The following is a 24,072-nucleotide window of genomic DNA, read 5'->3' on the forward strand; positions in this document are numbered from 1 at the left end:
TGTTAATAGTACAGCCTTTCTACACACAGCAGGTTACGCTTTTCCCCCTGAACGGAAGGATGCCGTCTTTATCTTCCGTACATGACAGTTCAAAACCTGCTGCAGTTTAACACTGTAAACAAGTTTGACAGTTGACCGAAAAAAAAAAAAATTGTGAAAAAGAACGAACCTTTGATGCGATTCCTATTAATCCTATATACTTTGCTAAAATCTTTTCCTAGAATGTGACTGCAACATTAAAAGAGAGTCCCCTTAAGACGGTGGTGAAACAATAGACAATTTAAGTCTTTATAACAAAACAGGTTTAATTTGGTGTGGTGAGTTGACCTCGTCCGGTGCCCACCAAGCCGCTCACTCCCCATCCTTAGCAGGGCAGGGGGAGAAAATTAGATGAAAAACTCATAGATCAAGATACAGGCAGATTAGTGGGGGAAAAAAAGCAAAGGTCGTGCATGAAAGCAATGCATAAAAAGAAGATTTATTCTTTTTGTCCCACATCCCATCAGCAGGTGACATCCAGCCACCTCAGCAGGTGTAGTGATTGCTTTGGAAGACAAATGCCTTAATAACAAACGTAGCCTCCTCCTTACCTTCAGCTTTTATTGCGGAGCACAGCACCATACGGCATGGAACGTCCCTGGGGTCAGAGGGCCTTTGCGGGGCGTTGGAGACAGCCTGGACGCTGTGGAGCGCCGCTCTGCGGCAGCCACAACACCGGCGTGGCGTCAACACCCTTCACGCTGCAAATGCGGAGCACAGCACGGCACGGGCTGCCACGGGAACCTTAACTCCACCCCAGCCAGGCCCAACGCACGCGGACAGCAACATAAAGCAGCAAAAAATGTTTTTTTAAAAACGTCAAACCCTCAGATTCCATGTAGTCCATAAAACTGACATTCACAATTTATGTAACAGAAATAGTTTATTTAAAAAAAACAAAACAAACTAAACCCTCACCCTGAAGGGTATTTACAGCAGCTTTTTAATTGCATAGATAATATTACAGCTGACAGCCCTTAATGAAACGAAAGAGCCAGACTACCAAATTATTTGCTGACACCTAAAGAGATCATACTCGTGCTCTGTAAGTTGCTGCTAAGCTCTACACTAGAAATTTGCCAGTCTTGATCATTTTTATGGAAGTCTTCAGGAAGCTCAAGGCTCATTTAGGTTCCCTGCTACAGCATATACGCAGGCGAAGTACCAAGAGTCACGTTCAGCGAGAGGCGGGGAAACACAACTGCCCCATCCCACCTCTTTGAAGGAGAAAGTACAAATGCAAAGGCATGGCTGCAGCTACTCAACGCATTTACTGCTTCTCTGCCGTGCTGGGCGTTAGCTGAGGAACTCGTCTGGCCTTTTCCTTGGTTAGCGGTAATGGCCGCAGCTTCAGAACAGCACTTTTTGGGGAGCGGGGCGTACAGAGGCGGAAAGAGAGGAGGAGGAATAGGTCTAGGTCTCAGCTCCTTCAGCAGAAGGAGCGGTTCCCCCACTGTGAATACAATACCGTATTTTAAAGCCTCATTTGGAGAATATTTGGAAAATAGCGATGACGTTTTAGGAGGCTTACTGAAGCCGAGGGCTGAGGAAACAGACACCTGAAAAACGTCAACTAAGAAAAAGGTAAGAGGCAATGTCCTGCCCAGTACTGGCTCAATGGCTTGATTCTCCAAGCAGTATTCCTCGTGAAGCTGTAAGGTTCTAGCCCTTACATTTTATTTACACGGTAAAAGTTGACAATGCAATTCAAGCTGAAGTCTTTGGCACTTCTTGAATTACAGAGCAGAATTCATTCCTGTATACTATGACACTTAATAACGGTGCAATAGTGGTTTTAGCTCTCCTAGTAGAGTTGAAAGTATTAGAACATTTTCCATCTTCAATACTGAAAACTGCATTTTTGGGTCAAACTATTATTCTTCAGAGTTTTCAACTGTATCCATAGAAAATTGCAAGTAAGTACAAGTTTTGTTATGCTGACCAAGTCCGTGCCCCCATCCATAGTTGCACACCACTATGAATTTACTCCTCCGCAAAATTCAAGCCCAAGGGATGGATTTTTCTATAGAAGATGAGACTGTTATTTACAGCATCATCCCAGAAAAAAACCACACAGGCTTTTAGAAGTTTTAGAAAGAACTTGCAGTTTCAGGCAGTACTTCAGAATATTAGACACTCTAGTCTAATGCATCAAGCAATGCAACACCCAAATTATACCAAGTTTGGTGCCACAGAAAAAAAAATAATTAACAAAAAACATTTCATAGAAGTGAAAATTGAAGGCAAGCCATCATTTACAGAGAAATGCCATATAAAGAATGCCTTGCAAACTGCGTTCCATTTTCTTCTCTGATTTTCATGTTTCTCTCTTGTGTAGCAAGCCAAAAAATCACTTAGTTCTTCTTGATGTTGCAGTGCTTTTGAATGGATCAAATTCATCCTGCAATTAGTAAATGTTCTGTATTACTAGAACAAGCATGCATTCTGAGTCATAACAAGTCAAGTCACCTTTAGATTAAACTAGAAAGAAAGCCCGGTCACATTATTCCATGTTTTCCCACAGACCTGTTTTTGTTGGTTTTGATACGAAAGAGATTAACCTTTGATTCAAAAGCCCAGATTATAAGTGCGCAGAGAACAGAAACTGAGTTTAAGTCAATACGATCAGAACAGCTACTCTGAAAGAGGAACAATCCGTATTTCAGGTGTGACCTAGGAAAATGTTATTGGTATGAGCACCACGTACCTCAATGAAGTTATGCCCATATACATATCACTCATTATAATTTACTGAGATTTGCGTGAATCAAAAATAGTTTCTTTTTTCATGTTCAAGCAAACATGCAGTTTTGTATTTCAGGTACAAGGAGAGATGGCAGAGTGGAGAGAAGGGACAAGAATTTAACTTTTTCTCTGAAGTGGCCAACATCTGCCATTGTTAAGGCCGGGATCCCGACCATACGGGACAGCGTGCAAATCTGTGAAAACAAACTGCACAGTCCTTGACAGTGTAATGTGTATTCTATTCAGTGCAAAACTGTAAATAAAGTTCTACTTGTTTAATTATGGAAGAAAACATTTCCTAGCAGTTCAGATATACACTGCAAGAACAGACACCTTAAACTTGAAGATAGTGTCTTATTTTTTTTTTTTAAGTGTATTTACATAATTTGCAACAATAAAAAAATAAAGCGCCCTGGAAAACAGCCATTTTTAAATGAAAAAAAAAAAAATTCTTCATTTTCACAAGAAAAAAAACCCCAACATAAACAAATGAAAGGACATAGCCAAGCACTAGAAGAGATTACTATTATTTTCTTGCCCAGGCAAAATAACCTATTCCACACGCTTTAGGAATGAAAGTTAACTAATTAGGAATTGAAGGGAAAAAGGCACGGATATTTTCCCGAGATCCCTTCCAGCCTTATTATTGGTGATTATGATACTCTAATTAAAGCTGGTTGCAATAACCTAGCCTTGTTAGTAAAAATAAGTAAATAAATAAAATAATTCAATTTTACTCTGAAATGCTTTATTCAAATAACTGCAAAACAGTAAGCTATAGAAATTTACATAAAGTAAAAGAGACCAGTATGTACCATACCTCATCTGACTCAAAATCAACTCCTCTAGATGTCTGGCTTTGTGAACCTCTTCTACTAAGTGAAGATGTAGTTGACAACCTGGAAATATACAAAGAGGGAAAAAAAAAAAAAAAGAAAGGCATCTGTGTGTTCTCGATTACCAGGCATTTCGATACCTTTCCCTTCAATTTAGATTTGGACCACCAATACAGAGTACAGAGATTAAGAATGAACAGAAATAACCATAAGTAGAACGATTCAAATGCTCAAACTAACATACTAATTCTAAAGCTCTGACCTAACTTATCTCAATCAGTACAGCAATTTATCATTATAGAAATATCATCCATATTAACAGGTAAAAATTTATATAAATTCTCTAAGTAGTGTTACGATTTTCTTAAAAATCTGTTTTTTTCAGGTAGTGGATCAGATAGATCCCTGGACTCTGCTGATGGCCCATCAGAAATAAAGCAGTCACGGTAGCATTCAGGAAGTAAACATACTGACCTTGGATTTACTTTGGAAGCAGAAACAATAGAAATCTCTTCTAGATCGGAGTCATCATCTATAATATCCTGAAGAAATGGTATCATTTATGAAGTTTTTTCACAGAATTTGTTCTTACAGAGATACAGTGCATAAAAGTACAGTAGTATACAGTACTATAGTATAGAACCTGTCGTTTTTTTCCAGCTATGTACCTAATCAGTTATAATATACACTTGATAGGGCTCAAGACTGGAACTGTAAAACACGCAAATACAGCACAAGTTATGCTCTTCAGATCTTGGATCTTGCAAAAAACCCCAAAATACTCACGTATATACACTCTGTACCTTAGACTATGGTCACAAACAGACTATGGTCTTTGTTTTTCTCAGACAAACCCCATACCAAAAAAGGGTACAAATTAGCATGCAGAAACTTACTGCTGGAACTGATAGCTTGGGAACATCTACTGATTTAGGCTAACTTGTTTTAGGCCAACGTTTTGACCATATATTTATTTTTCGAATCAGAAGACAGCAAAAGGCAGCGCAACTTCACTCACGCGAGACGCTTCTTACCTCAGAGTAAGATTTAGATGAATTAAAGGAGGGCTCCGGTTTCAAAGACCTAAAGGCTAGAATAAAACAAATGTAGTATTTTTAATGTGCTCACACAATAAAATGCAAACAATGTTTTATCATTCTTTTTATTTAAGGCCTGCTTAGCAGGCATTTCCTCTGCAAAATACCCTGTAAAACAACCAAGCAAAACCCCCCAACCCAAACCAAAACGGAATTTAAGCCTTTGCTAGAGTCTGACCACCCAGGGATCCAACCCTCTGTGCAGCCGCAGGTGCCTCCCAGTCTGGCTAAAAAAAACCTTCAGTAACTTCGGTAAAGAGGAAGAGAAAAACATTACTATAATTGATATTCCTGTATGACTAACCGTTCAGACACCAACACATCTGCTAAAATCGATTTCTCTGCAGTATTTTACGTCATTTGCTGACCAATTTAAAGTTTAAGTAATTTGCCGATTAATTTAAAACTCGCTCTACCATTGGGTATTTTGTGTGGGATTTATGTGTAGATTTGTAAGCAGTATTTTTTTTCTTTAATACTCAGAGTACCTTCATTGTTTCCTCAGAGCCTGTCCTCTGTAGCAAGGAAGGGCTACTCCCACATACGTGGCTTAAATCAAAAATAAGTTTCTCTTCCACAGTAAAAAAACTGGCATTTCTCGCGCTTGCTATGATGTAAAACTAAATGGATTTGCATTAAAGACAGTCAAGTTTAAACTTTGTATCCACTGAGGAATACTCTGCATAAAATAGATGCTATTAAGTCACATTGCTTCTATGTTTATTCCTTAAAGAACTGCATACAGTAAGATGTTGCCTGTGTCCAGTTCTAGTCAGAAGTTCTTGACACATTTCATTTTACCCCATGACAGCAGGATATTACCATTCTTTTTTTTACTCCCCTCCGTTTTTCTTTCTCTCTCTGCTGTTAGTTATTCTATTTCACTAGAACCAAAGAATCTCTCCCAACTGAACTGGACAAATAGAAATAAAGGTAATTAAGGCACTTCATTAAATAAGCACCTTCACTACAATTTGGGAGAGCAGATTAGAATAATGCACAGATCGAAGGCCTACCATCCATGATAGACATATTCTTGGCAGGCACAGGCTTGTAGGTTCTGCTGCTTGTAGCTGACTCTCGGCTAGTGCTTCCTGTAGGGATAATAAACAATACACATTATCTGTTCAGTGGCTGGGTCCCCGTCCCCGCCCCCTTCAGTCTATCATTACTGAGCAGGAAGTGACTTAAAAAACCTCCATTCCTCTTTACTCCTTCACTTTCTTGTTGAATCAAAGCCCTCCTTACATACAGAACTGCTGTGGGTGAAGTGCTCAAAGCTCCACAGACACACTCCCCCTGCCCCGACGGGATCACGAGTGTTGGAGCACGTGCTCATAGAACTAGTTTAAAGGCACTAACCAAATCTGACCTAAGATTAGGTCAGACCTAAGAAAGGCACTAACCAAATCGGCTTTTGTTTCAACTCATCCTCTCTTAGACCTTTGGGCATATTACTGAGACAACTCAAAGGAGTTTATTACTGCAAGACCTCACCTTTTCTTTTTTACTTCCATATATATATTTATATATAATGGAAGTACATATATAATGGCAGTACCACTATCACTGTAAAGTGCACAATCACACAAAGCCAAGGAGGAGCTATTTAATACGTTTTGCTTAGGAAACACTCTCCATTTTCTCAGTCACTAGAAAAAATGAAGTCTCTTGTAAATTACATTATGATGGAGACAATCTGTATGTCCACTCTATACTGCTCAAATGTACTACCTTTAGCAGGGATAAAGGTTTATCCATGCACTTCATTTTACAGACTTTCCCAGTAATGTATCTTTCAAGAGTCTACTGTGTTTCTATAGCTGGGAACCAAAATATTTTTCTTTTAATGACCCTGTGAAAAAGTAACAACTCCTGGTAGGGTAGTCAACTGTATGTAATATGATACTAAAAATATTTGTGAAGAATTTTTTTTTTCCAGTAGGAGTCCTTAAGCAACAAATCTCCACTTGAAGGAAGCATGTCCCTGCCCATGGCACGGGTGGGTGGAACTACATGATCCTCAAGGTCCCTTCCAACCTAAACCATTCTATGATCAGAAGACAGTTGCCTTTTAAAGACAAAAAAGTCAGTAACTGCAGTATGAAAAATGTGAAGTTTTTCTTACCTCTGCCCCTTTGAGATGAACCTCTTGCTGTTGAATTTTGTCCCCTTGCACCTCTTGCCCTACCTCTTGCCCGACCCCTTCCTCGGCTCACTGTTGCAGGAAGGCCATCATCTGAATCACCAGTGCCTTTCACCCCCGTATCCATGAGTTCTTCATCACTTGAGGCTGCGACAAGAACTGCATCCTCAGATCTGTGGGCTCTAGCCCTGGTCATTGCCTGAAACGGAACAATAAGTGCTAAAGGAAAAAGAATCTTAAATGGTTAAATGCACCATTGCTAAATCCTAGTTGTGATATATAGTTCTAAACCACTGAGGCTTAGAAGACCCAAATCCACAGCATTATGGAACACAAGGAAGTCTGTCAAAAAGCAGGGACAGTACTTAGTCTGTTTAATTTAGATGTGTACATATAAAGTAATTAGCTAAGCTCTGATAACAGAATGGAGGTAGTTAATATAATGCATCATCAGTGGAGTTTGGTGAACAGTTCAGGTCATCCTACGTCAGCTGCGTACATCTGCTCAGAGGGAGCACCCTCTGGGCTCCATTGACTCGATCTTCCCTGAGGACAACAGGTGCTTAAGACAACTAGTTCACATGAGAACTGAATCTCACCCCAGATGTCCTTTTTCTCAAAATTTCATTCCAGTCTCACACAGCTTGCAAAGACAAAGAAGCACCAATGCTGTCAGTGGTTGGCAATTCTCTTTGGAAAGACATATGAATCTCCGGGCGATCTAAGACTCTAAGATTGCTGATGAGGACAATAGTACCTAAAGGTTTACGAATAATAACAGTTTGTTCCATTAACATCACTCAATACAGCCCATCCACACACCCACTGGTGCTGGGATCACACATCGTTTAAGATGACATCTCTGAAGGTCACCTGCCTGGTCTAACCTCAGTTCAAAGCAAGAGCAACTGAACATTCAGGTTCACAAATCTGCACAAGAAAAGAGATCTCAAAAGCCAAATCAAGCAGTGGCTTAGGCACATATTATACCAAGGAAGATTTAAAAAAGACTTACTAATCTTCCCAAGGCAGACAGGCACTTTTTGGCAAGGACAATGTTGAAGTATTGCTAAGTGACTTCATTCATATGCAGAAGTCACCACTCTTCAGCCTATGTTCAAAATTCAAAGGAGTTACCTCACGAACTTCCTCATCTTCTTCTTCGGTATTCTTTTTTCTACTCTCCCTGAATTTTCGCACCTGAATAAAATGAGTTCCCATCATATTAACCATTTATTTCATATAATAATCAAAACACAGTAAGTTAAAAATCTTGATCACTGAATTATTAAGTTAAGCTAATGTGAGAGCCAAGAAGAACGCAAGAATAACTGAAGATTGTTTAACGCCTTTTCATGCTGTCCTACAGTTTAAGAATCTCATGTTCTATTAATAACTGGAGCTACATCACTGGGGAGAAGAAAGCTTGGAACATGATGAAAAGTAGGGATACTATGTTCAAGAGAAGGAGAGTATACGTAATTTGACAATAAGAGATGGTGAAATATGAATAACTGGAAAAGAAGAGGCAGAGATGAATACGCATGATAGAAGACAATTATATTGAGAAGAGACAAACATTGTAATACATGTACAACTAAAAGCTGAACTTGACAATTATGGAAAAAAATATGATGGGTGAGAAGGAAAGAAAATATTAATCCAAAAGACAAACAAACAGAAAAACCCCAACCCCGAAGTGGCACAGAAAGCCTACAGGCACTGATTGTTTATGGCTTTTCAACCCCTCATGAATGAAAGCAATCAGCAAGAAAACAGCTAGGTGCAGCCTTCCTGCCCTCACCAAATTATTCTTTACACAGTGCACAGTTAAGCTGCAGAACAACTTGTCATATAATGCTTGAATATTACAACTGAATACACGGGCTCATGTGGAAGCTCAACAAGTTGACAGAGAAGTCTATTAAGGGTTACTAGATACACATAAACCAAGCTTGTCCCTGGGAGACCCTGAGCTGCAAGCAGTTAGAAGCTAGTAGAGCACCTGAAGGATAGGTTTCCTTTATGCTTGCTCTGTATCTTGCCCTGGATTCCCTAATCCAATACGAAAAAGCTAAGAAGATATTCTACCATTTGTATCTCTACCATTCTTCTCACGGTAGAGATACACATATTATAGTGATAGATCTCTTCCATGCATGCATGTGCAAATAAAGTGAGAGTCAGTATAAGCGTACCTAAACGCCATTTTCAATACAAGCTTTTAAACTATGTATTTGAAACTTCATCACCGTATTTATTAATTCCAGAAAATGACTAGAGGCGAGTCTTGCACATGCTCCATGCAGGAGCAGATCTATTAAACCAGGTTTGAGTGCTGGTTTTTCTACTCTGTCTTGACCTCTCCTAAGGAATTAACATTAACAGAATATTACCTCTTCATCAATTTTTTCTTCCTCTGCATCAGTGCGACGCTCCTTAAGAAATCTCTGTGTTTTTTCTAGTTGAAATTTCACCAGCTCTTCTATGGCATCTTTTTCCTCTTTGTCCACAAACTCCTGCACTGCTTCTCCCATTCCTCTTTCAGTTAGAAGCGAAAGCTGTACTTTCTTTATAATTGGGGAAAACATTTTGTTAAGAAGCATCTGCCATCAAAGAAAGCAAGTAATATCCCTGCTGTTTCAGATAAATGTTACATTAAGCTGGTTCCAAAACCAGTAACTTGCATTGAATATTTCAATCAGAGAAAAGCACAGCAACAAGCAAACATGTTACTCACCACAATACAGTTACAACCCTTTTGCTACTAGCATGTTACCCCTACTCAACGGAGTATTTTCCAGACTCCTCAAAGTTTCATCAACAGTAAAGAAACTACAGTGCCAATCATAACTAAAACAATTTGTCTTAAACATATTGCTGAGAGAAGGTAAACTGTATTCTTTCCTAGTTCCTCTCACTTTTTCAAACTAAAGGTAAGATCAACTTGCAGAGACATAAAAATGCTACTAAAAACAGGCCCTGAATTATTACAAATGCTAAATGACTTAGTTTTACTGTAAAATTTGAACATTAAAATGAGTTACAGAGCAGAAGAAATTATTATTATGAAGCAATAAGAGCTATTAAGCAGATGTCTACTCTTGAAATGCAATTCTGTAAATACCAATAGTTCTCACATGTTCATCAAGTGAGATGATATTCATCAAGATATTCCACATTAAGATATTAGTATGGACACTAACTAGTGAAAGTAGTAGATGCTACTGGTGGTGTTTTGCAGCTGTTCTCTTTGGTACCCTCCTTCCCAATACAGTAAAAAGAGACGCTCTGAGAATGAAACCCTCATATGGAAGTAACGTTTAAATAGCAGCCTCTTGTCTGTAAAATACAGCGCAGGTAATTTCTTAGTAATACACATTATATATGCTTATTAATGATTTTTGATCCTTCCAGGTGTCCTTTAGAAATTGTTTTGAGGGTTCCATCAGAGGCATAAAACTTTCCCTGAAATAACCCTGTACAGAGGAAAAAAAATTTTACAGCTATTATAAAATAAGAAGTTCACAGAAAAATAAAACAAGCATCTCAAAAGAGTAACTGACTGCAATGATTGTAAATGTTACTGTTTCCCCCCCCCTTTCTTTCATTACTGTGTTGATTAAGATGTATTAACCCCCTACTGCATGCTTCCCCAGAAGGGGAATGGATTCTTTCAAGTCTTTACAGACGTTGGCGGATCTCTAACGTAGGGACCAGTAACTGTGCTGTTTATAGAAGACCACAAAAACAAGTAGAGAAGATGGTGTAACAGGGACAATTTTGCAGAATAAGGGAGAAAAAGATATTTAAAGCAAAATTTATTTTTTCATAGAATACAGTGCGCTGTCTGACACTGCTAGCCCTCCCCATGGGATTTAGGGGTGGCATACATTTAAAGTACCTACTTCTGAACTAGTCACCCTGGGTTCCCTATTATATCCAGAAGGCAAATAGCCCTTCCAGGGAATGGTTTATGCCATACTAATACCTAACACATGTCTAAGGTTAGGCAAGATGATATAATTTGGGTTATCTTTACCTCAGGAATGCTTGCTTTAATGACTTTCTATAAAGTATGTGCTGAAACAGCTCTTAAAAGTTACGCTTGCTCATCTAGATCAAGCATTCGGGTGTGTGACTCACTGATTATTATTATTTTTTTTACCTCTGAGACGTTACTGCCCTGGTGTTGAGCAAGGGAAATAAATCGGGTTTAATGAAAGGCTGAGGGGCTCGCTTCCTTATCCCTGCTGTGGAATTGCTCTATGTCTGAGGACACAAATATATTGCAAAGTAACAAGTTACTCTGAGTCAGCTGGTAATAGTAAATGGTAGTTTCACATTGACCTGATAGCAAATTAAGGCAGCTTCTCACTCAAGAGCACGCTGCCTCACATTTTCTGCCTGTAAGAACATGACACATCATTTAGTACAGGGCAGACACTGCAAGTTCACAGGAAGAGTTATCATAAAGTTCTCAAACCAGCATGTGTTCACATACCTTATACAACCTACATACAGCAGTTACTTGTTAACCTAAGACATATACTTCCTACAGGAATTCACATACAGTTATATAGCAAACAAATTCACTTCTCGGTGAATGCCAGAGTCTCTTCAGGGCACATTACCTCCATTAAGAAAGAAAAAAAAAGATAAAAAGATAACATTCCATTTAAAAAAATAAATCATAAGAGGCAGAAAGATACCTTCTCCGCTGTCTGAAAATACTGCTTTACAAGGTCTTCCACCCTCAGTGTCATCCCCTCAGAAGCGGGCCTGCTAACCAGTCTTCCAAAATTAAGATCATTGTCTAGAATACAAAAGGACAGTGGCACTGTCACCCATGCTTGCAGCGTTTAATTATTATCACCCCCCTGACAATAATAGGAAAAAAGGGTTAATATACGACTCTTAAGAATTCTGGTCCCTTTTATACGTAACAGGTTTTTGTTCTAACTGTAGAGTCTATTGTCTGGAAAGAAAGGTAAACATAACAGATGCAATAGTTGTACAAGACAACTCCAACTCTAGCAGGTACAAAATGTTCTAACTACCAGATGTCTGCAATTATAAACTGAACACTATGCCCTGAAGGTTATTATAACTGAACTCTAGAAGATCACAAATGGAAGAAAATCAAAGGACCCATCAAAGCACAAAGGGGTGTTTTTTTCCTATATGTAACTCTGTAACTAGAGAAGAAATTTTGCTCCAAAGCACACTGACTGATTTTCAGTAGAAAATGTTCATAGCTTATTAATGTTGACCCCCATTCTCAGGAAGCAAGGTAGGAATGACACAAGAATGAAAGGGATAATCAACCCAGGTTACTATATACCACGCGAAGTAATATGAAGTGACTACAGACTGCATACAGACACCTGCCACATGCAAGCACAAAACACTGTTTTGTTAGTCTTGTTTCATAAGCTGCTATGACAAAAGAAACAAGAACAACTGAACTCATGAAGCCTCAACATCACCTGTACTGAACCATAGCATTATCATAGAATGGGTGGGGTTGGAAGGGACCTTAAAGACCTCTAGTTCCAACCCCCCTGCCATGGGCAGGGACAACTCCCACTACTAGACCAGGTGGCTCAAAGCCCCATCCAGCCTGGCCTTGAACACTTCCAGGGATGGGGCACCCACAACCTCCCTGGGCAACCTGTGCCAGTGTCTCACCACCTTCACAGTAAAGAATTTCTTCCTAATATCTCATCTAAACCTATCCTCTTTCAGTTTAAAACTATTACCCCTTGTCCTGTCATTACATTCCCTGATAAAAAGTCCCTCCCCATCTTTCCTGTAGGCCCCCTTTAGGTACTGGAAGGCTGCTGTAAGGTCTCCCCGGAGCCTTCTCTTCTCCAGGCTGAACAATCATAGAATTGTTAGGGTTGGAAGGGACCTCAAAGATCATCTAGTTCCAATTCCCCTGCCCTGCGCAGGGACATCTCCCACTAGATCAGGTTGCTCAGAGCCCCATCCAGCCCAGCCTTAAAAACCTCCAGGCATGGGGCTTCCACCACCTCTCTGGGTAACCTGTTCCAGTGTCTCACCACCCTCATGGTGAAAAACTTCTTCCTAACGTCCAGTCTGAATCGACCCATCTCTAGTTTTAATCCATTCCCTCTAGTCCTACCATTACCCGACATCCTAAAAAGTCCCTCCCCAGCTTTCTTGTAGGCCCCCTTAAGATACTGGTAGGCCACTATAAGGTCTCCTCGGAGCCTTCTTTTCTCCAGACTGAACAACCCCAACTCTCTCAGTCTGTCCTCATAGGAGAGGTGCTCCAGCCCTCTGATCATCCTTGTGGCCCTCCTCTGGACTTGCTCCCACAGGTCTACATCCTGAAAATTCTGACTGCTTTATTAGCCACCTCCCTTGTATTAGAGGATCCTTAATAAAGTAATGCAAAGAACCATGGTACATTCCCTTCCACATTCCCTTCCTGAAGCTGAGATGCACGTTCAGTAGGAAAATTAAAATGTCTTGATAGAACATGGAGACAGATGTGGTAGATACCTTGTACTCTGAAAGTGTAAATGAGATTATACAACTACTTAAAAAAAAAGAAAAATAAAATAAGATCAATACAGCATAATTCAAAAAACCTCACTGAAAGCAGTTTTTATTCCTGAAACATGATGTTTTGAACTTTATAAAACTGACAGTGTAAGTAAAAACTGTCAATGGAATTGGAGTACTTACAACGCACTAATGTGAAATATTAACAGTTATTTAGCACAGTATGTTCTTGTGCAAACTGTATCTTCATTAGTGACTATTACAAATTCAATATTTGGGCAACATCTATTAACCATTTATTAAAAATTCTAGGCACAGTGAGAAATGCTACAACAGTAACAGCTATTATTTGTTTTGCACAAATGCTTAAATGGAGACATATCTGGAACAGACTAAAAAGCCAAGAGCACCACGTTACACATGATTAATTAGGGCAAACAAAATGCTGTTGTACATTCAGACCTTTTTTTTTTTTTAAATATACAAACATCTCTCAAGCCGAACCCCTCCATTAGTATTTTAGGTATAAACAAATGAATTACTACAGCAATAAATTAAAAAAACAAACAAACAAAAAACAAAGGGAAAAAATACAACACCCACCTCTTTTCCTGTACAATGCCCAAAACCGACCATCTAATTCTGAGAAGTCTCAGGAGTGAAACGTTCAATACCTTTCATAGTAATTATCATAGAATCATGGAGTAACTCAGTCTGGTATGGGGCTATACGTATTATTACAAGCAACTCAGTAAGGTTTGAAGTCAAAGAAAAAGGAATTACTAATGCCAGAAGATGCTGTGCTGAGTATCAGAATTTTAGACAAACACAGAAATAGAACTTGCACAATAGATACTTGTGCAATATTTACAGTTAAATGAGACTATGCATCTTTACTCCTTCTATGACACATTAGAAGGTATGCAAGCTTTTGAAAGCGCTGGGTAACAGATTTATAATTACCATTTTTCTCTTTTTGTTCACGATGCCTGAAAAAGTGTATGATGTCTTTTGGGTTAGCCACCCTATCCATGTACTTCTGGCTAAAACGATGGACACTAAATGGTTCGAAGCCACCTGTGTAATCAACCTAAGAGAGGAAAGGAAAAATTTAAATATGAAACAAACAGAAATAGAGAAGCCACACAAATCAAGATGAGTTTGTTATCCTTCAAAGGAAAAATTAAAGTAAAAAATAAGTCAACCTAAAATTAATACTTTACCATACTATGCAGAATAGTTAATAGATGATAATGGCTAATGAATTATATTAGCAGAATAGCTAATAACAGCCCAAATTCATAACTTGTTTCTAACTTGTTTCATGTACTAGTCTTCAGGAAGGTTTCCATAAATTAGGTTTGGAACAAACATAGGGTAATATGAGTTAAGAAAAACTTCCCTCTAAATAGCCACTTTTGATCCCCTTGCTCAGACCAGCAGTGAAGGATACTTATAACCAATGTCATCCCTTGCCACAGAATAATAGTTATACCACAGGTAAACAGAATCGTGGCATGAAGGCAATTTAGATTCACCTGTCCACAGTAAGAAATTTTATATATTACTTGTTTATAAAATAAGTGTGACTTTGCTTTGGAACTTTGCAAAGTGACCTTCCAAAACACAACAATCCAAACTGAACAGTTTCTTACTCGTAATCTTATGAGAGGCTTCTCTGGCTGGCGTGGATTTCCCAAGCGTTGTCTTTCTGCATCATCCAGCATTAATTCAACCTATGAAGCAGAATTAGAAATTCAGTTTCCACTTTATTCTCTTACAGATGCCTGAAGCCTTCCAGTATAACTTCAAACACATGCAGCTGCAGGGGGGAGCTACAAAAATAAATGATTATAGGATGTGCTCTCATTCCTAAATACACATATGTACTGGTATCAAGCCAAACGTTGTAAGAATGAATGAGAAAAGAGTCAGAATGAAAGGCTTATCTTTCAGATACGGGGTAATACAGCAGTACCTACATCGCTGATGACTCATAACTCTTTTACTATACAGCCATTACCTTTTGCTAAATTTCTAGTTCCAGAGAAAAGCAGGAAGAGATGTATACAGACCTAAGAACCAAGAGCAATTAATAAACCTGTTTAGTTACTTCTGGCACTTCACACTGCACAGACCAGCTCTCAAGGGTTTAGAAACATGTATTTCTGCTGGTTCCAAAGTGCACATCCAACGCTGCCCCATTCTCAGGTGAGATTTTTTGTACAAAGATGACATGGACCCCCATAAAGCAGTTCCAGCCTACTTTAATGGGTCATCCCAGTCAAGGAATCTAGAAGACAAGGCTGTAGTGAATGTCATGGAATTAGCCTCCTATGGAAACATTGCCTAAGTCTGTCTCAAATAATACATGGCAAAACATAAGACTTCTCACATTCCAGTCTCAAAACCAGTCACAGATCACATTCCCTGACCATACGCCATTATCCATACACTGTTAGCATTACAAGTTACCTTTTCCATGCAGAATGCTTGTATTGCCTGAGTTACTTTAGGATTGTCAGGATTAAAAAGATCTGGATGATCAGCTAGAACAATATCCTCCATGTGGAACGTTCGCACTGTCTCTAGAGCAATCTTCTGCATTTTCATTGTTTTCCCTTTAACTTGCAGCAAACCAATGTGTCTAGAAGGAGAAAGGTAACTTACTAGAAGATCTGGTCTCTTCTCACAAGTAATTAGCGATAGAACAAGAGGGAATGGCTTCAAGCTGCAACAGGGCAGGTTTAGGCTGGGCATTAGGAAAAAATTCTTCACAGAAAGAGTGGTCAGACCCTGGAATAGGCTGCCGCAGGAGGTGGTGGAGTCACCGTCCCTGAAGGTGTTCAAGACTCGTTTAGATGTGGTGTTAAGCGATATGGTGTAAGGGAGAACTTTGTAGAGCGGAGATGATGGTTGGACGATCCCAACGTTCTTTTCCAACCTAAATGATTCTATGATTCTAAGGTAAACTTAAGAGAGCTATGGTATAAAAATTTGGTTTAAATTCTTATTTACTTTTCAGGAACAAAAAGTTTAAAACCTATAGGGAGTTGGGGATCTGTACTTCAGGGTTGGCCCTGACAAACTTCAGTTCCATTATATTTAGATCATGCTTTTTCCATACACAAGCACATATACACAGTTTCTTGTGTTCCAGTTTATCAGGGTGTAACCCCTCTTAGTCAAGTTCCATTTGCTTCAAAAGTTTGGTTTAATCCTAAGTAAAGTGAAAGTTATTCTAGGCACTGATTCCATCTACTTAATTTGTTATGTTACACTCTGAAGCTAATCCACACTATAACATAAGTCTTTTAAAACCTAATAGAAGTATTTTTCCTTTCTCAACACAACACACGAGAGACATAAGGCAAGGGATAAACAAGAACAAAAAGAAAAGATCACACACTTCTTCACAGCTTCTCCGGGGGACAGAGACGTCACCACTGAACTTCCCGGCTGAGAAACATAGAAACGTTGCTGTTCGTTTTGGGACGGAGCTATTTTGCACTCATGTTCATGACCCCACACAACAAGATTAATAAAGTCATCTAAAAACTGCTCTGGAATGTAGTTGGTAGCTCCATGTTTGCTCCTGTTCAAGAAAAGAGAAAAAATAATTAGAATGCGTGCAGTCATGGGTGCACAAAGGGGGAGTGAAGGAGGAGAAAAACATCAGTGTGATTTAAAGTGATACAGAAACCCCAGCAAAAATATCTGACATACATCTCACATCAGGTACACTTCACATTTATTCCTTATGCAATTGTTTAAAGTGTTTGGTTAAACAAAAAGGCAATTTAGACAGCTCATTCTTTTCTGCTCCCCTCCTTTTATTTGGATCTCCCTTTTCTTCTTACTTGACTTGTAAGACTTTAGGGTTTTTTCCATATGAATGCTTGTATAGCACCTCATGGCTTTTTTTTTTTTTTTTTTTTTAATGGTGGGGTAAAACCCACTGAATTAAACAGACATGGGACACACCACCCCCAATCCCTTCCCAGAAAATGGAGGGGAAGTGAGCTCCTTCAGCCTACTGGATCAGTACACAGGGTTATCTGGGTTATATTTGCTTATTTCTGCTTCACCGTTACTTGCACATGAGGATTGCAAGGATTTCTTATTCAGGAAAAATAGTAAGAAAGGATTTGGAAAAGAACTCTGCCTGTTCCTACTACCACTGCTGGGAGAAGTATGTAGGCAGAAAGAACACATGCGACCTATCCTCTATTCAAAAGAAACTGTAAAGCCTAGCAGTGCAAGTGAAGATATGGTACTTGACAAATTATGGTTCAAGGATAGAAAATAAAATATGAAGTTTAATGCTCTTTCAGCTCTAACAAGCAGATGACTCAATTCTATGCATATTACACTAGAAACACTCCACTGCCCCTAACTATAACAGTTTGGGAAGAGATCTCCTGACATACCTAACTCATTTATTTCAACTCTTCGCCTTTATGATTCTTCTGTAAACAGAGCTGTAGAACAATACTTTCATTTAGGGAAATCTAAAGAAACCAGCTACTTACAAGAAGCATCAACTAACATAGCTGGCTTTCTCACCTATTCTTTTCAAGGCAGTTTAATGAAGTAACACAATAAGTTTAAAAGACAGTGTAATTCACCGAATACTGTTACCTATTTTGATGAATCACAAACAAGTTAAACCAACTATCTTCATCTTCCTTTGGTCTCAGCATGGTTACTTGTTTATTGACAAACATACGATACAACCTCTCATCTGGAATAGCTCCTGGAATAGACAAAACAAAACATTAAATTATTTTTGAGTGGTAAATCAGCTTTTTTTTTTTAATAGCATTTTTATTAGCAACTCTATTAAAAAGAGCATGAAGAACACAACTTTGTAGCAAGATCAGATCTTCATTTTCATGACCTGAGAAGCATGATTATGAATTTGAACAGATCGAAGATAAACTGGCTATTTTACTAGATAAGACTTCTGAAAATAAGATATTTTAACATGAAATCTACCTTTAAACAACTGCTAAAAGCAGTTTCATTAACTACATCTGCTCTGAGACATCTTGACAGTTTTCTGTGACAAACAACTTACTATGGGCAGAATTAAAAATATTAGAAGATATGTTTTGTTTCTTGTTGTCACAGTAAGAAATATATTTTGTTGTAAGGTGGAGCCTAAAAACAGAAACTACTGAGTGGAGATGGAGTTCTTAAACATACTTTGAAATTCTCTACAAAACAAGAAATAAACCATGAATTCTGCAAAGTCCGTGCCTTCCCGCACAGCAGGAAAAACTCTGTAGTACTTCTCAACTGTTTCTCACTGATTATTTCCTTGATGTTTTTAACAAGAAGAAAAAAAGCCAAAAAAACACCACCCACCATCCATACACAGGGTTCATGATGCATTTCAATAAAAACCCACATGGAGTTTACGTATTTTCTGTAAGAACAAGTGCTCTTTAAATCAGAGAAAGCCAAGAAGGGACATAATTCTGGTACAAGCTCAAAGAAATACCTCATTAACACTTTCATGCAGCAACACCCATGCTTTAGAAAAGTCGTTGCATTTCACAGTGACGATTTTGGGTATTAAAAATTCAAATGCTTTTTGAAAACTTTCATATTGTTGTATTAGAACCCTCAATACTAACCCTTAGAACATCTAGCAAGCGTTTAAAGTATCTCATAAAACACATGAAGTCATGGCCAATTAAGACTTAACTTATAGCTATAAAATTGCTTGGAAATTAAATGTTTAAGCACTCATGACTGGACATAAAATAAGGGGAAAAAATTAAGATCTTAATAGTTAACTTCTCTAGACAGAAAGCAGTCAAACTATTTTAAGTAAGAAGTGAGGGCAGAGGGGAAGGTGGAGGAGAAAAAAGAAAGAGACAAACTGAAGTTGAAATATGAAATTCTTCACAAGTTTCTTCATGGAAACTGAGGTTACCTGTGATCGATGTTACTTATGAACCATTTCAGACACACAGGTCAGACATTAGGTTTCTGCTCAGTTTATGTTTTTAAATATAACCAAAATGGCACATGAACATAAAGTGTTTAAGTTTTACCTAAATAGGAGGAAGTAAGCGTAATACACAACAGTGAGAATTAAAGAGTGTGATTGCCCTGACTCAATACACAGGCACTATCTATGGCTAACTTAAGCGGGATTCATTTAAGACCAATAAAATATAAAGTTATTGAAGGATTTATTTTAAAATAAAAAAGGTAAAGAAAAAAAACCTGTCAGCCAGTGAAAAGGCAGCAGGAGGGAGAAACATGACACTGTCACAGGACCGATACGCTTTCATTTAGCATTACTTAGATCTTCACGTTTGTTGCAGCACTGGGCATTTGTTCCACCTTAATTTAGACTATTGAGCTTCACTAATACACAAACAGTCCAGCCACAGTCTGCCAGACTAACACTTACCTAGGCCATACAGAGCAATTTTTGTTCTGCCCTTACGCAATAAAATGGGACTAATATCTATTTTCTCCACAGAAGCTGAACGTCCAAAGTGATTCAACAATCCCGCACAGCTTAAAATATCCAATGCACACAGTGCATCTGCCTGTGGAAAATATTGAGAAACAAATATAAAAACTTTGAACAGAACACTTAGTCTTTAAAGTCTAAGTGAACCAGTCTCAAAAGGGAGAGAATCTCTCCCTAAGTAACTTCTGCAGCTGAAAAACCCTGCCACTCATATTAGCTTTTTTTTAGTACTAACGGGTACAGAAGCAAATGCCTTTTCCTTACAAGTCTCGCTTTATTTGAACAACATGAAATTAAGCATTAAAACATTCAGAAAAATGAAACAAAACAAACAAAAAAAACCCCAAAGAGCCAAAGTCTCTAAACGACTACAGAAAATTATCTGGTTAAACTAACTATTTCATAGCAGGTCTGAAGTTAAACTTCTGTTGTTAAAACACCCATCTTCATGATACGCTGCTATTTATAGAATCACAGAATATAAAATGCAAGATGATAAACTCAACACACATGCTTTGCTGCTTTCTAAATATCCTTTTCCTGCTTGCTTTTAGCTGTTGATTTTTAAACCAGCATTTCATCATTATTAGATTATCTTCCTTGAAAATATAAGATGCTATCAACTGTATTTGCACAAGTCAAAGTATCAGAAGTCCCCTTCTTTAAGAAGAAAGCCTTCAGTCTCCACAGATAGAATTTGTTTTAGAAACTTTATGAAAGGCTGACATTTCTTGACACAAAAAGTGATTCTGTTCTCAATGACCGAAATCTACATAAATTAAGAATTTAAACACAGTTCGTGTGGATCCCTTAACTTCTTTCTGTTCTCTTTTTTAATGTCACACTTACCTTGTTGTCATTAATTAACAGAATTCCTAAAGATATACAAAACATTTACATGAAGAGTGGAGCAACTGACTAAAACTAGCCTGTTCTCCAAGAACTATTTCTATAGAAGTTTCTATTTCTATAACATTTTTTAATATAACAGTATAGTACAATTACGATAATAATTACCCCCGTGGGATCATCATGATTGCCATGAATACTAAAAATTGGAATAGAAATGTTGAGATTTCTATCCTGATAATTCACCCATGGAAACCTGAACAAGAAGAGAAAAAAAAAGTTAAACTATACTGCAAATTTGTGGACAATTCCCAATATTGTCTTCAAATTAATGTCATCACAAATACATCATGACAGCAGCCCAACTGAGTACTAAGTGGCTATAAATAAGCTTAAGTTGCACAGCACAAGACTCTTACTTATAGACTGGAATGGCACTTCCCAGTGGGAACAGAGAAGCAAAAAGATCCCATTTTTTTAGAGCAAGCCTACAAAAAGGATTGTACAACATGTTGTGTGGTACGTGCAAGAACAGCGGACTGGTCTGTGCAACCTTTGTTTACAGACAAAGGACTCTACTGATTTTACCACAGCAATTTATGTAAATTGGTTTACTTGCATTCTACTTGCAGGATAGAAACTATGTATTACATAGATGTCACAACATATTCAGAAGTTTCTCAAAAAATTGCGTGCATTCCTTCGTAAACTTAGATTATAACAGACGACAGGTGAAGTCACCCTGTAAACTGTCCCACACAAACAGGCCTAAAACTTCAAGGTTCCAGTCACAGAGGATATAAATCATAAAAATCACAACACGTTCACCCAATACACAAACCAAGTCTTACACCATAATTTGCAGTAACATACTTACTTGCTATGATGAAAATTGACCGCCTGATCACTCAAAATTTCAAACTGAACAGGACGATCACCCATGCAGTGTTTCCTCAGTGACTCCAAACAAGAGTGTACTGTTCTTCTGGAAGGTTTGTTTTCGTGAAAAAGGTCCCCACCTAATAAAACAAAGTCCACCTGTATGTAACAAAAAGCTCTATTATTTTAATACAATATTTTGTATTACTGTGAAAGACTTCTAAACAAATTGTTTAAATTACTTCATCTAAGGAGTTCCACATATCTCCTCATATCTGGACTTCTAGGTAAAACGAATTGGTAGTTGCAAACATGGTATTTCATTTCCTCATGAAGCAAACGTTAACTGAATTATTCATTAAAACAAAACCAAAACCAAACCCCAAAAGACCCATTTAAGAAGCGCAATAGTAGAAAACAATTGATAGTTGGAAAAAAACCCAACCACTAGTGAAGTGTTTTAGTAAGGGTCTCCAGATTGGCTCCTGAACGTTTTCTTTGCCAGGCATGAGGAGATACATTCTCTTTGCATTGCTGTAGTATCTAGTGGGAAGAAATCGGTAGCTATCTCCACATTACTTTGAAAAGGTACTAGTTGCAGTTTCTGTATATATTTAGCTTTTGAAAGAAATATTAGGAAAAAAAGTCATCTTCGTGAAAATTACAAAAAGTTTGACTAAGAAACATTAAATCCTTAAAACCAGAAACAACACTTTTAAAGATTCTAACTTTTATTTCTACTTTCTGTGTTTGCTGAAGACTTTGTATCATTACCCTCACTCCCCCCAATTATTTTCTCTTCTCGCTGTGACAAACCCTCTCTAAATACCACTGGAACTGAGGCAGGCAACCCAAAAACATTGTTAATGCAAACAGGGTCATAATTTAATAAGAACGCTCACAAAGTAACAGGCATTCCTCTTACTAGAGCACAAACATAACTGGTTGCAATAAATAGTTTTGTTCAGTCATTTCATTTTATATTACTAAAGATTGCACCAGGACTAAGCTTTATAGCTTCTGGCAGGTTAGAATGTATTTTCCACAGTCTCACTCCTTCACTTTCCAAAAAGCAGTACTTACTTCATTTTTTTGAGCATGGTCCAGAATTTCATCAAAGGTTACAAATGTATCATTTCCACGAACTGGATCCTTTTCCAAATAGCCAAGATGAATATCAGTTGCAATAAGTATTTTAAAGGTATCTTCATCATCCCTGAATAAGGCAGGAAAATTTATGTTAGAGAGCAATATACTTAAGAATTTCAATGCAGGCTTTAAACTGTTCTGTGCACAGTCATTAAATACACAGGAGATTTGTTGTAACACTCTATCAAAATACAATTCCCATAATATTCTCAAAATATTTCACTACTTTTATTGCAAACAGGCCTTCACCAAACCAGCCAGTTTGAAAATTAGGTTTTCCCCATCAGTCTACTCTAGTAAAGGGCTGCAAACGTCTAATAAAAAACTAAAGAATCCTTTTTACGTTTTCTGCCCTTAGAAAGACTTGGTGAACAAACATTCAGTCTTCTCTCTTTGCACTGGTAATCTACATGCATATGAGAGGAAGTCTGATGATCACAAGGACCAGAGGGAAAGCATAAATGCTGATCTGAGTTCTTAACTTATTCCATTCATACAAAAGATTTGCCATCTGATGACAGAACCACATTGAGTTGCAAACAACAGGAGCTTACTGCGAGTTGATGGTACTCATCTTCGTGCTCACAAAGCGGCTCTGGGCACGGCTGGGTAAGTCAGGGCAGGATAGTCGGTCTCTAGCTTCATCAATGCTATGTAAAGCTTAAGAGACAAAAATTATCAACGAATTAGAGCGAAGGACACAGTGAACTGAACGATCAGTTACCCAGTTTTTTACTAGTAATTCCTGACTGCAGAACACCTCAAGATACGGCAAGATCCGTGCTTGGTTTAACGGTTTACAAGCGCACCAGACGCACGGCTACCCCGGGCGGCGCCGGAGCCCCCTCACACCGCCCGCCCAGGAAGGAAGCGCGGCTCCCACCGCTCCCCTCCCCGCCAAGGCACATGAGGAACGGGCAACTTCAGCGCAACCGCCGCAAATCGTAGCAGGGCAGGGCGGATGGGCCGGACAGGAACGACAGCCATCGCGTCCGGGAACGACCGCCATCGCGTCCGGGAACGGTGGCGGCAACCGGCCCGCTCGCCCCTCAGGACTCCTAGGCAGCTGCCAGCACCCGAGGCGAGGCCGCAGTGCTCCACCGGCGGCCGGCATACGCTGAGGCCCGGAACCGGTCCCTCATCCTGATCCTGATCCTGGTCCCGGTCCCGGTCCTTCATCCCGGTCCCTCACCCAGCGGCCTAGCGCAGCCTCCCGCCACTGCGCGCCGTTTCCATGGCGCCGACAAAGGCGGGGCCCGGCGCCGCTCTCGCGAGAGCCGCCCCGCCCACAGCGGGGCCGCC

The 24,072-nt window shown here is 38.8% G+C and overlaps 1 protein-coding gene across 3 annotated transcripts; it reads right to left on the reverse strand.

The window, feature by feature from the left end:
- Window positions 1-903: 903 nt before the first annotated feature.
- On the reverse strand, window positions 904-24,064 carry MRE11 (MRE11 homolog, double strand break repair nuclease). Of its 3 annotated transcripts, none has more exons than XM_054202824.1 (20): window positions 23,963-24,064; window positions 23,325-23,430; window positions 22,705-22,837; window positions 21,620-21,780; window positions 20,911-20,998; window positions 19,828-19,969; window positions 18,039-18,153; window positions 16,807-16,992; window positions 15,873-16,044; window positions 15,053-15,133; window positions 14,361-14,487; window positions 11,576-11,679; window positions 9,260-9,433; window positions 8,001-8,063; window positions 6,846-7,062; window positions 5,734-5,811; window positions 4,655-4,710; window positions 4,095-4,162; window positions 3,605-3,683; window positions 904-2,440 (listed from the first exon to the last, which is right to left on the reverse strand). In XM_054202824.1, exons 2-20 carry the CDS (start codon window positions 23,342-23,344, stop codon window positions 2,390-2,392), a joined length of 2,115 nt encoding a protein of 704 aa, XP_054058799.1. In that variant the 5' UTR covers window positions 23,345-23,430; window positions 23,963-24,064; the 3' UTR covers window positions 904-2,389. The 3 variants fall into 3 exon arrangements, with proteins under 3 accessions (XP_054058799.1, XP_054058809.1, XP_054058819.1); XM_054202834.1 differs by lacking the exon at window positions 23,963-24,064 and adding an exon at window positions 23,531-23,945; XM_054202844.1 differs by lacking the exons at window positions 23,325-23,430; window positions 23,963-24,064 and having other exon boundaries at window positions 21,620-21,761.
- Window positions 24,065-24,072: the final 8 nt, after the last annotated feature.

Source organism: Rissa tridactyla, chromosome 1 (genome assembly GCF_028500815.1).
Source record: "Rissa tridactyla isolate bRisTri1 chromosome 1, bRisTri1.patW.cur.20221130, whole genome shotgun sequence".
Lineage (NCBI taxonomy): Eukaryota > Metazoa > Chordata > Aves > Charadriiformes > Laridae > Rissa > Rissa tridactyla.

Coding starts and splice junctions, on each gene's coding strand:
- MRE11 (XM_054202824.1), bottom strand. CDS start 23,344: ATGAGTACCATCAACTCGCA. Junction 20,999..21,619: donor GTCAATTTTCATCATAGCAA/GTAAGTATGTTA, acceptor CTTCTTGTTCAG/GTTTCCATGGGTGAATTATC. Junction 2,441..3,604: donor TTGATTTTGAGTCAGATGAG/GTATGGTACATA, acceptor TACTAATTGCAG/GATGAATTTGATCCATTCAA.